A 14,309-nucleotide genomic window follows, 5' to 3' on the forward strand; every position below is an offset into this window, starting at 1 on the left:
CTTCGGGGGCGGCTCAGGGCGATTTGCATTGACTTCTATACAGAAATCATTTTGCTAATCGCCTCTGAAGTCGTCTTCAGGATGACTTGCAGAGTCGCCCCCGAAGTCGTGCCGCCGCAGTGTGAACCGGCTCATTGGCTTACCTGTAGGTGCAAGAAATATCTCCTAAACCTACACGGTTTAGGAGATATTTCCAAAAGGGATGGTCTGTAGACAACGGCGCGCAGGTGCACTGAGCGTGTCGTTACTATCATTCCATTAGTGGCGGTACCCAAACGCATGTGCAGGAGTGACATCATCAGGGCTCCGGCCAGTCACAGCGCCGCAGCCGTGATACGAGCGGCAAGATGGCGGTGATGGGAGGAGAGGAACAAGCACCGCTGAGGTGCGGTGGGGAGGGGGGGGGGGGTGGTGGGGTCATTCTGATTTTTTTTAAAGAGGGTTTACTTCCTCTTTAATGCAAAAGGTAATGATTTACTATGTTCTATGGAACATCTAGAAATCTTTATTGTGCCCAAGCCAAACCCTGAAAAATGTGCCTTTTGCCTGCAATTGCTCTTGAAAGATAGTAGAGAACTTTGTGTGCCTGTCACAGTGTGTCACTATTGTAATGCTCATTTCTTTCATGAGGACTTATGGGAGAGCAACGAAAGCTGTACTTGAAAACATTCATGCAAACATTTCTGTGCTCTTCTTCATGAATTCTGCAGATCTGTGTTTTCTGAACCTTTGCTGAGGCCTTTTTGGGGATTGCAGGTAGCCCACCCCCCCCCCCCCCAAACAGAACAATTTCCCCCCCCAATAGAGCCATAAAATAAAAACACAACAAATATTGGCAGATAATAACCACGGCACTTTATTGGTTTTCAGTTGAACAATTCATGAATATGTATTTATTCAACCAAAATAAAAGTAAATATTTAAATCTATATAAAAGCCAAGTTATTGGAAAATCGAGCCATATTGAACGAAAATAACAAAATGCGTCCCAGCTAGCTACCCAGGGTGACCAGCAACAAGGGTAGGAAGGGAGGGCAGCTCTTTTTGCCAAGGCTTCACCAACTGTGCAAATGACTGGAAGCTCTTCCCCAGGAATTCTAGAATTTTCCATGAACTCCCATTGGCCAAAAATTCACCTCAAATATTTAAAGAGACAGTAACATATTAATACTATATAAATTCATGAATGTGTTCCCAAATAGATGTTCCCTCCGTTTACATTCTTCCAACAGGCTTCAGCTCTGACATGGAGTAGTAAAGCCCTGCCTCTTGCCATGCTTTGTGTTGAGGTGGCCATCTTGGTAGTCATTAACATTGAAAAGACAATTCAGGTACTTTTTAAAAAAGTGTCACTAAACCCACATCATTTAAAAAAAAAACCCACACACACACCACCATTATCAATAAATGGTGTATTACATGCAGTTCATACTCGCTCAGCGATTTGTTTTCTGCAAAAGACCTGGTTGATCCTGCTGCGCTCTCTTTCCAACTTCTGTTCATGTCCCCAATTCAGCTAGGGATTTTGTAGCTGTAGTGGCAACTCTGAACTGTTTTTAGTGCGTTTCTATGCTGAGCATTTCCTTCCCATCACATCTGAGCAGCCCATGGGACTTTAGAGTCACATATGTGGGTCTATACACAGTGGTAAATGACAGCCCACTCACTCCCTCCCTCCTCCATGAACACCAACCAGTTATGGTAAACACAATGGGGGCAGGATACTACATCTAGATTAATGGTGGCTTCACCTCCCTGTTATTCAAAGAGACAGGCTGGAGGGGTTGGACGTAACCTGTGACTGGTAGAAATCTATCCACACCATGTTCTTGTTAAAAATATAATAAAGATTTGATTTTAATATTTGTATGACAACTTAAAACAGTTTACATTGCCATCATCCACATACAGAAATAGAAGGGACAATGTAAATTTAAACAGTATCACTTTAAAGTTGTTGTAAACTCTTAAGGTTTTACCCTAATGCATAAGGTAAACAACCTGTGTTGCATGTGTGCCCCCCAGCCCCCACGTATAACTTACCTGAGCCTAATCCAGCTGTGGTGCTCCTGGCTATGTTCCACCTCACTGCAGATTGATAGCAGCCAGCGGGGTGGAGCAGAGTCGCCCTGGAAGCAAATCACGCAAAAGTGCCCCCATGGGAAGCAGCTTCCTATGGGGGCACTCGTCAAAGAGGAGGAGCCAGGAGCACCAGACCCCAGAAGAGGAGCAGGGCTGCTCTGTGCAATACAATTGCACAGAGCAGGCAAGTATGCCAGGTTTGTTATTTTAAAGGGACAAAACCCTGAAAGTTTAACATTACTTTAAGAAGATCTATACTGAGGGAAACATGAAGCCACCATTGCCAAACTCCTTTTAAAAGATGGAAGTCACCTTGGTATCTCTGGTTTCTATGTTTGAATCATTGACTTGGAGCAAATACACAAGATGGGTTGGAGCGAAACTGAACCTCCCAATTGCCCTTTTTGTTCCCAGTTAAAAACGGGATCAGCATGACAGCCAATCATGTAGCATTTAGGAAATCGGCAATGGAGTTTTAACAGAACCGCTTAATAAAATTCTAGTTGACTTTCACACCAACCCCTTTGCTTCAATATTTTGGTCATTGACCCAGAAGACTACATATAAGGACTTCTGACTTTACAGATTTGCACAATTGTTGGTTGACTTAAAGTATTGAAAATGGAGGGTTAACATTACAAACAGGCATTTGTGTTAAAAAGGCTCCATGTAGTGCTCCAATCCCTGGCAAGCTTTCTTATATCATGCACTGAATTGTCTATAGTAAACCAATATTTGGCTGGTTGCTATAGCAAACCATTACTGTAATTTTCACTGTTTTACTAAATATGGGAAGCATTCATATTGTTAGAATTGGCTTGGTATAAATGCAGAAATACATTTTTTGCATTAAAAATGTTTGTAACTGTCCTTTATTAAATTATGCCGCATTTCAAATTTTAACAAGGCACAGAGATAAGAATTTAAATGGTCCGTCTTCTCTAGCAAAACAGAACTGCAGGCGGCTTGTATGCAGTTATCAACAATTTCCACTAGAGGGAACCAGAGGTATTTCAATATTTCAGCTTCCTTGTTAAAAGATCTATCTAAATGCTGCGTGCCGTTTAGATAGATCAGTTCAGTCAGTTATTATACAGGATTTATACAGCACCGACAGTTTGCGCAGCGCTTTACAACATTAGGGCAGACAGTACAATTGCAATACAATTCAATACGGGGGGGTCAGAGTATTCATATCAGCATCAAGAGCAGTGATAATATTAAAACTCTGATCCCCCCTGTATTGAATTGTATTGCAATTGTACTGTCTGCCCTAATGTTGTAAAGCGCTGCGCAAACTGTCGGCGCTATATAAATAGCATGAACTAGTGTATTTTTGCAGCTACATGATCTTTTTGATATATAGTCTTGTTATATTTTTGTGACGCGTACATTACATACATAATTTTGCAAACATTTCAGTGGCGATTTTTGTACAGATCATCCAGTTGTGCTTTTTGTGCAGGCAGAATGTGATATCGCAATTCTGGATCACAAAAAGGATTATGGTTGTGCTAAACGGTTAAAAAAAGGCCCCGAATTACTTAACCGTTCGCACAACCATAATCATTTTTGCGAAGCAATTCAGGGCCTTTTTTTTTTATTGAGAAAGGTTGTCTCACGATATACATGTACCTTTTCATTTTCCCATGGTTATCGGTTACAATGTATTTACCATACAATTCCATATTAATGGGATATTGTAATATTAAAATCACAATAAAATTATTGAAAGAAAAAATAGGGAAGAACCGCTTCATGGTATTAATGACTTCCACAGTTTCTGTCCATGTCTTAATGGGCAAAATAACATTGTCTCTTTAACCCCTTTACGACTGCCCAGCACATGTGCAGCAGAAAAAGTATGGTCACATATGTGTCGCTTGGGCAGCAGATGTTTAAATGCTGAGTGCACGCTCACTGCATGCTCCCAGCACAAAGGACAGCTCCTGGTCCAGGCTAAAGATTTATATAGTCAGCGGGAAAGACTTCCAATCAGGCAAAGTCTGCAACAGTGGTCACATCAGGGATGCTTCCCTCCCTTCAGGCATTCCAAACTGTTCAAGGGATACCGGGGTGGGCAGGAAGAGGTTACAGAACTTTTTAATTTGATTTGTAGGAGCAGGTTAGATTTTTATTGCATCCCTATTGGGGAGATTTTTTCCTCTTCATGTTAGGAAAGTCAGAGATCTTTCCAATTGCAAAGACTAAAACAGGTAACTCCAGAAAGTAACAACTTTTAATATTTAAATTTGCACAAAAATTTAAAAATGTATTTGCACGCTTTGCAAATATCAGTATTACAATAAAATTAAAAAACTAAAAATCTAAATTATCCCACTACCTTACATACAATTTACACATTTACAAAAACAAAGAACACATTTCCCAGGTGACCTTGATCAATGTACTAAAAATTGCTAACATTTAATTATCCTAGTACAAGCAAAAAATTGTTCAACAAATGTTTTTACAATTCAAGTAAAATATTTGATATCAGTGCTTTTTTTTCCCCCCCCATGCCATACCTTTAAAAACGACCCATCATTAGGTGCTAAACTTTTAAATTATGTGACTGTAGATAAAATTACAAAAATATAAAAAGATTACCCTGCACACGCTCAGGCCGAGTGTAATAATGTCAGCTAAGCCATGGTATAGATCACAAAAATATCCTATGGATTTTAATGGGGAGGGGTCCATGTCTTACCAAATTCTCCATCATTCCTTCAAGGATCATATATCTATACATTAGTGGCTTAAGAAAGGACTCATTACTTTGTGTATCTCGTTTAAAGTATTGTTTATGCTCTTCCATGGCAATATGACGACAAGGTATATCAAAAGGTATAACAAAAAACTGTAAACAGTACGTTAAAAGAAAAATGCATTTACAAGATTTTTATGGGCATTCCATTATGGAATCAACTTTTTTTTTTGTTGGTATTAAATGTAAACGAACAATGCTGGCTTGTAAAGAAGAAACAACGGTCCCACTGCTCTGCAAAGGGATGCAATGTAGAGTGCTGCAAGATATAGAGAGCTATATAGAGACATATCTACATATACACACACCCCTAGCTGGAGATTATCCTCAGTAAACAAACGTTATTGTGTGTAGGGCCGAATAAAATGTCAACAGTTTCAGTAGAAACCAAGTGCGGCAACGAGGCGTGATGCCTACCCGTATCTAAAATGTTGTAAGAAAAAAATGGTCCCCCATTTATAGTTTACATTATAAAGTGGTCTATAGACCCTTCAGATATACAGCAAGTAAAAAGAACCATTACATTTGAGTGTAGTCACCAGCAGTTGGTGCTTTGGGTGAAATCTAAGTCTCTCATATAAAATCTAGGGAGCTGCACAAAGAGGAAAACCCTTCCATGGAGGAGTTAGAATTGTGCATCAAACTTGTGGAGAAATGTGCATCAAAACAAAAAAAAAATAAAGTGTTCATTAGTGCAAAAGGAAAGTTTGTTAAAAACAGGTCAATTGATAAGTCTACGTGTGTGTTTTTTATACTCCTTTAGGTTTAAAACCCATTCACCTTAGTGCACAAAAAAAAAAATGAATCCACCATAAAATGTCAGATGTGCGAGGATGAACTGAACGAGTGCAGCTGGAGTAAAAACCAAACGCACTTGGTTCATTAGAATCAGTCCTGGACAGTACTTGACGTGAAGAGGAACACTACAGCACTGCAATTCACCCACTGAAACGCCAAAACTCTTCCTACACAGCCATCGCTACTGTAGCCAGCTTGCGGCCAATTGGTGTTGCTAGTATGCATACCCTATATTGCAGCATGTTATTCTATGTAGTGAATACACAAGTCCTGATTTTTAAACCTTTCTGTTCTGCCTGAGTGTTTTTTACAGTGGTTCATAAAAATATTTGAAAGTATTTAAAGTAAATGTGAAAAGACAGTCTGCATGAAAGAAGATCGGTAGTCCCAACGACATAATAGCTTGCTGATGAATGTCATAACCATGTATTAGTAAAGGTCAGGATGTCCTCTGCAGGTACCGAGTAAAACACAAGTGAAAGGTTAATGTTCACATGTCCAGGCTGGCTCTGCCTGCTGCTGCACGGCACTCTCACCACTTCTTTCCCCTGTGAAGTACAGCAAAGATAACAAGGTTTGTAAAAAAAAACAAAAACAAAAAACACAAGTCATATGCAGTACACCGCTGCACGCAATGCAAATTTCTCCATATTTTATCCTTGTAAAGACCCTTCAGGTACAAAAAATATGTATTATCTGATGGAAATGTACTTAGCATTTTTATAGACAAAGATGTCAGCCTAATGCTAAACTGCTTAAACCCTCCCACTCATCTCTACACCACAGACACCAATCACATAGTCAGATGATGTGACCACTGATTGGATGTCAAAGTGGTCACATGATCAGGTCTCACCAGCTCTGTCACTGTTCTTGGAGTACGCAGTGAGCATGCTCTCAGCATAGAAAGCTCTGCTGCCCATGGACATGTTAAAGCCCACACTCCTTGCCCCCTCACATATGTTACATGGCCAGCAAGAGGTTAAAGAAAGCCCTTGAAAAGAGGCAATTTACTAAGATAAAGTGATCCCAATAAGAAAAGAAGTTCTGGAAAGAACATTTTGTGTTTATGAAGTGGAAGTTATGTTGGAAGGCCCAATATCAACGGTTAGTCTCTTCTTTCTGCATTTATACCTATCTGGGGGTTAAAATATTGCTGAAAATACCATAAAAATTCTCGCTTTATAAAACACAAAATAGATTTTAGTTCTGTAACAAAGGGGTAAGAATGGCTGTTCTTTTTTTGCCCCGACGAGAAATATCACTAAAATATCTGTCTATTGCAGCTATGCTAGTCAAAAAAATCTTTAATATATCTTCTGCCTGCTGGCCATCACTGTTATCTAAGCACTGTCACTAAAGATGGCTATACATGAGTAGATTTTTGAACAAACATTCTTTTTTACAGTCAACGAATGGATGAATGTCATTCGAAAGTACTTCAAATTTTTCTTTGCGAAATGACATTCATTCCAAAAATCAAATGGTAAAAGCAAAATGAAACCACATACACAAAGCTTGTAGTGCTACCTGGTGCCCTCAGGGGACGATATGCAAGGTGCTACTCCCCATCCACCAACACGTGTATGGCCCGCTCTACTTGTTGCTCCAACAACAACCTTTATCCTGGCTCACGTGGGCCAAAACAGTATATCAGAAAAATGACAATCAAGCCGATATCAATGCTGTCATAAGATGGCCATCTACTCCCTCCAGCCATCCCTTCCATTTTGGCTGTGCATGCATTTATTAGTGTGACACGCTCTGGGTCTCTCACTGCACTTTGGCATGTCATCACTGCCTGGGAATAAGCATGCAGATTTTGAGTTCTTACTTTACTTTGTCTTTACTGGCTACAGGATTGTTCTGGGTCAGTGGCTTAGAAAGTACTAAAGCCTGAGAAAGCGACCAAGTACCATTTTTAGAACAAGGCCTTTACATCTGTCAGCATAGGGGCATATTAACATTCAAGTCATAAAGACAAAAGGAGCAAGACTGCTGTTTTCTGGGTTCTTTGCATAGCCGTGTCCTTCATCAGGCGTTATTTTTGGAGGAACTATAATGGATAATCATATTAGTAGGTTTGTAGGGACAGCTGTGTAGTATATTACTAAAGTCAGAGGCATAACTACAACCTTCATGGCCCCAATGCAAGAAACCATGAAGGGCCCCCCGACCCCATTCTGGGGCCCTTTCTAATGTTCTGAAGTGGGCCACCTCCTGCCACCTTGAGGCCCCCCACACGTGGTGGAACAGCATGGGCCAGTCCCAAGCGTGACCTTTGAGACCCTTGTAGTTCTGCCACAGATATTACTAGGGAGCATTTTGGAGGATGCAAGGAAGCAGAGTGCCCCCTTACAGCCTCCTGAGTGTCCCCTTGGAATCAGTGGCAGTACTGGTGGTGGGGGGGATTAAGTGGCGGGGGGATTAAGTGGCAGAGGGATGTTGGTGGGGGGAATGGGATCAGGGACAGAGGGATGGTGACACTAGCACTCACCTTCTCTTGGTTTCAGTTGATTCCCCCTCCTTGCTCAGTGCTCTCTCAGTCTGTACTCCTAATACCTTCAGTAATGGCTCTCCTGACATGGGGACACAGCCTTCACATCTCTTCACAAAGAGGAAAGCTCTTCCCCCTTCACTCCACTGGCCCGATCAGCTGACTTTCTCCCCCACTCCAGTTTCCTCCTCCTGACATGGATCTGCTTGGAGGAATGGATGGAGCACTGTGCCAGCAACAGCTCAGCTCTGGTACAGTGTAAATTGTTTTGACTCCCATGATCGTTGTCCAACTAGAATCGGCGAGCGGTGCCCCCCCCACCCCCATAGCGTACTATTCTGTCCGGGACGTAATGCCACGATCATTGCCTAGAACTGCTGGCGGCAGTGGACGTGCACCCCCCCCCACCACCCCACAGTGACAGAACACTAGGGCCCAGTCGCATGTGCAACTGCTGCGACCCTGGTAGTTCCACCACCGACTTGAGTAAAATAAGTTGTAATCCACAAGTGTTCACATTTCATATACAGTCACATGTATAGATTTGACTTATTGCTGCCATTTTAAAGCCTACCTGGATTGTTTTCATATGGTGTGGCATAGGATTATTTAGAAGGCAAAAAAAAAAAAAAAAAATCAAAAAAAAAAAATCACTAAAATGTTGACAAAGCTAGAGAACTGTGGGTCTCTTGAACACTTTGCCCATTCTTACCAGCTGGTGGCTCATTGACAGCAAGGTGTTTAAAAATCTCTGCAAACTCCAATTCATTAATATCATCAAGGATATCATTTTGGATGCCAGTGCTACCTCCCTTCTCAGAACAGAATTTCAAAAACCTAGAAGAAAAAAACAAAAACACCACACTACATTAGAATTTTTGGGCAGCAGACCCATGTGGAGAGAATACAAAACGAAGGTCTATGGTTGAGAGAACAGTTTGCTTAAACAATGTGAAAATACTAATGCAAGTTGTAGCTAGCTAAACCTACAAGTGGTTTTAAAGACGCAAGGTTTTTTACCTTCATGCATTGTGTACAGTGCCCCCCCCCTAGATTTACTTGAGCTTCGTCTTGATCCAGCTATGTGCATCGTTGGCTGAGACAGCCATTCGCTCCTGCTAATCACAGCCAGTGAGCCAATGATTATAGAGCGGGGGTGGGGCAGAGCCACAGCACTGTGTCTTATGGAGCGAGCACACACCAGTGCCCCTCAGAGCATGGAGCTTGATATTGGGGGCACTAGCTGAAGAGGAGGAGCCACAAGTGCCTACAGGGGACCCGAAAAGAGGAGGATCTGTGTGAAAAACCACTGCACAGAGTAGGCAAGTATGACTTATTTTTTTATTAACCTTTAAAATGCCACTTTAAAGACAAATTGAAACAAATATATTTCTTAAAAATAGCCTTAAAAAAAAAAAAAAAAAAGGTATATGGAAATTATCCAGGATTTTAAAAGGGGGCATTTACAGTTTTGAAGTAACTGTAAATGTCAGATTTTACAAACCCAGTTTGTCTGCATGTTTAATGGTCTATGATCTAGATTACCAAGTGATTGAAATCTCAGAGACACACAGCACACATGTGGGAGTGCTCCTAAGCTGGTCTACATGTGTCCATAGGACAGACCGACATGGCTTGGCCCTGTGCCCTGCTCTCTCCTCACAAGATTTGATTGATAGCAGCAAGAGCCAATGGCTTCCGCTGCTCCCCATCTGTCCTGTGCAATAAGAAAGACCAGCACTGCTGCAGAGCACAGTGCTGGATCGAGAGATGGTTCAAGTAAGTGTTTTGGGTGAGTTGGGAAACCGGTAGTGGGTCATTTACATTAATGCAGAGAGTGCATTCATGCCCACACAGGGAAGCCGCCCCATCTACCCGGTCAGTATGGGTATGGACTACCTCACCACACACCAACTACTTACAAGAGCCTCCTCCCTTGTGAAGTGACAGGTCCCTGGTTTACAGAAGCACAAAAGCTGTAGCTGGGCCCCCTGAACATCCGCCTGGACCTAGGCTCATTCCTAGATGGCCTTGTAGATTTTCCAGTTTATGTGCATTCCAGTCATAAATAAAAAAATAAGCTATGAAGAATACAAAGATATTAAAAAAAATCTTCTATATAGTTTGTGTGCAAGTACAAAATGGAAGCTGCCATGTCAATCAAAAACTTATTGAAGTGTTTTTGATGCTGCTATATGTTTAGCAAGTGTGTAATTAAGCCCCTTGTTTAGAAGCTAGAAATGTATTCGGTAAATACTCTTTTTAATTGGTAGGGAGGGTGTCAAATATTTTTATTTTGTGAATAATTATTACGGTAGGCTTGGAAAATTGCAGAATGGTAAACATTTTCTTACCACACACCGGCATGCATAAGCAAGAGATTTTATTTTAAAATGCAAAATTACGTATTTGTTACTTACCTTGCCCAGTAAGGATCTTTGGAAAGTATGATTGGGTTTCCTACTAGAATTAAGAGGGCCTTTGCTCTAGTTATAGCCACATTAAACCTCTGAAACACAGCAGAAAAAGGATATAGTTAAACAGAATAGTTTAGCCATTTGCTTGATATGTAATGTGGTATTTATATTGTGTTTTCCTCCCTTCTTTTAATTCTGCCCTTGGTTTCTCTTGTTTCCCCCTTAACCTTTAATTTTTATTTTATTTTTTATTTGCCCAACTTTCCAGTTTAGCTCTCTTCAATTGCTTTTTTTCATATTGCCACATATACCAGTTTTATGGTCACCCATTTCCAGTCTCATCTGAAATCATAAACTGATATTTGTATATTTTAGTGTGATAGGTTTCTGCATTATTGAAAGGAGTGCTATTGTATCATTTTTATACAACAGTGTGGGGTAGGTTTCTTCAAGAGTTTACATGCAAAAACAGAACAGCTAAACTGGCTATCCAATATGCAGTCCGTTACTTGACTGATTCTAAAGCAGGGCGTGGATATTTCAGTTTACAAATCTAATTCCTTAGCAAGTTAAGGAATATCAAACTTTTTCTATTGGTTAAACTAGATGAACCTGTGCAGCTCAAGCCAGACCAAGTAGGTTGGTTCCTGACATTTGGTAGATTTTCTGTAGACCTCAAACAGATCAGCATCTGCTTTTCGACTCCCTGCACCCACTGGAGCTCATAGTGGGGGCTATTGGAACTCTTCAACATTGGCTGAAATGGTGACAACAGTCACAATGTCTAAAGACAAAGAACACAGACATCTCAAGAGTGCTTTAAAAGTTTGGGGTTAACTAGGCTGGGCTTTTGTCAAAACATCCACAAGGAAAATCACTGAACAAGAAGCAGAGCTCAAGGAGTAATATAGTCACCCTGTATGTATTTAGAGTGTTGGAAAAATTCAGATCCAACACTGAGACCCAACACGGAGATGTTAAAAGAGGTAATTTATGCCAAATTGGAACAACCAGGGCTTTTTTTTCTCAGGGAAGCGAGTCACCTCTTCTCCGCCCCCAGTACCACCCCTTTTAGAGAATACAGAACCAATTTGTAGTGCCAAGTATTTTGTATGGGACTTGTTAATAACAAAAATAGGTCTAGCAACAATGGACACCCCAGTGACAATAGATCCACTGCAGCAACAAAGGACTCCCAACAGCCAGCATCAATAGACCCTCCAGCAGCCAGCAACAATAGACCCCACTCTCAACAGTAGATCCCTCCCAGCAACAACTGACCCCCTTGCAACATAAGACATACCCCAGCAACAATAGATCCCCTGCCAGCAACAATAGACCTCCCCAAAAACAATAGACACCCCCCTGCAAGAATATATCTTCTCCAGCAACAGATTCCCCAGTAGTCAACATCAAGAGACCCTTCAGCAGCCATCAACAAAGACCCCTCCCTCAACAGTGGGCCTGACCAGGGGCGGACTGACCATTGAGTCACTCGGGCACTGCCCAAGGGCCCCATCAGGGTTGCCAGGCTCAGTAAAACCAGGGACAGTATGTAAACATCTTTTTTTTTTTTTAGATGTGTCCCTGATATGTCCAAAACCAACATGCTTTTGATGTGAAAATCCAGAGATTTTAGCTGCCCCGCCTCTGCACTGCCTCCTGGCGTGGTGGCCATCTGTAAGCCTGGGGGGCCCCATGAGTTGTCAGTCCGCCCCTGGGCCTGACCCAGCAACAATAGATCCCCCATGCCCAACAGAAGACCTCCCCAGCAACAACAGACCCCCTTCCTCTGCAAAAATAGATCCACTCCACCAACAATAGATTCCCAAGCAGCCAGCATCAATAGACCCTCCAGTACACCCCCAGCACCCCTTCCCATTACATACATTCAGTTCTGAAGGTGCCGGAACTGCGTTCCCCCACGTTCCCGCTGAAAAAAAGCCCTGGGAACAACCATCCCTAAGCAAGGGTGGAGGCCTTGCGACACCTTCTGCCTTTCACATATTTTGTGGTATGAACATCTCTATCCTAGCGATTTGACATTTAGCATCCTAAACCATGTAAAAATCAAGGAATAAACACCTATGCAGACTTCCCAATCCCAAGAATGGGACTCTAATTAGAAAAGGGGGATTCCACAATTTTTCCCATCCTATTCTTGGACAAGCAACATCTATACATTGCATAATGGCTGAAATAAGTGGTCTGTGCCACCTACGTGGATATACATTCTGGGGTATCTGCCACTCATGGAAATTGAAGCAGCAGCTTGGCGAAGCAATGAAACTTCAACCTAACAAAACAAGCCCAATTTAATGTGACTATTTCTAGTTAAAATTCCTGTGATTGGGGAAGGTAAGGCATTATAGATATAAATGTTTGTACGGATATCTCGATCTCGCAGTAGTTTAAACGCAAATCAAATAATATTCTTAGAATCCACCATTGAATTTTAGCAATTATTTTATTAATTATGACACAAAACAAGTGAATTTAGGCTGTCAACATATTTAGGGGATACACCTAGCCGATTTGCCGATTTCAGATTACCTAAAAATTATACTATATAACCATAAAGTGCAATTTTGAATGTATTGTCACAAAAAAATAATAATAAAAAAAACAGATTATGACTACCTACCTTAGGATTTGTCAGAAAACCAAGACTGAATTCTTCATCAAACTGGACATAATCCCTAGTGCTTCGTACGGTGGATATGAGAATCACCTTGCGTTCCTGACCTTGAAACTCCTCCACAGATCCAACCTATAAGTACACAGAAGCCACATTTTTCTCATGGTCACTTCTTAGATTAGCATATTTGAACTTGTCTAGAGTTCTCCTTTACAGTCTCAAATCTGGTGTGCATGCCCTTTCAGGACAGTTTTTTCAGTCTGTTTTCACTTGAGTCATCTTTTCCCTGTTTGTGGTGCATTCAAATGAGTTAGGCAGTACTTACTGACTAGCACCTCAGCCTCCGTATGATCCTGTGTTTGGGTCAAGTCCGTCTGTCTTCTATATTTCGATATGATCCTTTTATCATATCTGTTTTGGACTTTGCTTCTGATCGGTTTAACATGCATCTCATTGCTCCTGTTTACAGCTCCATTTTTCCTGTCTACAATGTACCGGTACATGTTTTTGTCTGTTTGAGGCTGCCCAGATAGGCAGTACCATGGGTTACATACTGGGAGCTGTCCTGTCACTAATCTTTCTGTAGCTTTAAAGAAAGACCAGTACTGGGACCTCCACTTTAAATCTTGCAACCCCGCAAGAGCCATTTAGCTGGCAACAAGGTATGTTCCCGTCTTCACCGATTCCATATCTGCCATCTTTTGTTCCTGCACCAAAGGCATGTTTCTGTTCCTGCTCTGCCCTGGACTTCTACTATGCTCCTGTCAAATGATCTCATTCCAGGAGCCCCCAGAATGCCTAGATACAGCCAGTAGTTTGGTCCTACCCATATCGCTCCAGTGTGATGTGATGTGGGTATCCTGCAGTTCCAGCACAAGGTCCTCTGGCACAAAGATTTAAAACTGATCTACACCCCCAAACTTAAACCACTGTGCTTGAGGCAGGAGCCTCACCTGCATCAGCATCAGCTTGGCCTTGGTGTCATGTGTGACAAAGTATTCCTCTGCACCTATGATGCTTGTTATTCGATGCAGAATCTTCTACACGTTGAGGAGTTTCAAATAAAACTTAATTCATAGCACCCATTATGCAAAAACACCCAAAATGTAT

At 41.6% G+C, this 14,309-nt stretch overlaps 1 protein-coding gene across 2 annotated transcripts in view; it reads right to left on the minus strand.

Moving 5' to 3' along the window:
• Positions 1–4,598: 4,598 nt before the first annotated feature.
• Positions 4,599–14,309, minus strand: part of LOC120927052 (putative helicase MOV-10) — a 112,283-nt gene continuing 102,572 nt past the window's right edge. For both annotated transcript variants that reach the window (XM_040337482.1, XM_040337483.1), the window contains exons 19-22: positions 13,206–13,331; positions 10,565–10,653; positions 8,857–8,981; positions 4,599–6,195 (exon numbers count right to left, since the gene is read on the minus strand). In XM_040337482.1, the coding sequence (XP_040193416.1) occupies positions 6,131–6,195; positions 8,857–8,981; positions 10,565–10,653; positions 13,206–13,331 (405 nt within the window). In that variant the 3' untranslated portion in view covers positions 4,599–6,130. The remainder of the gene's footprint in view (positions 6,196–8,856; positions 8,982–10,564; positions 10,654–13,205; positions 13,332–14,309) is intronic.

The sequence above is a fragment of the Rana temporaria genome, chromosome 2, assembly GCF_905171775.1.
Source record: "Rana temporaria chromosome 2, aRanTem1.1, whole genome shotgun sequence".
NCBI lineage: Eukaryota > Metazoa > Chordata > Amphibia > Anura > Ranidae > Rana > Rana temporaria.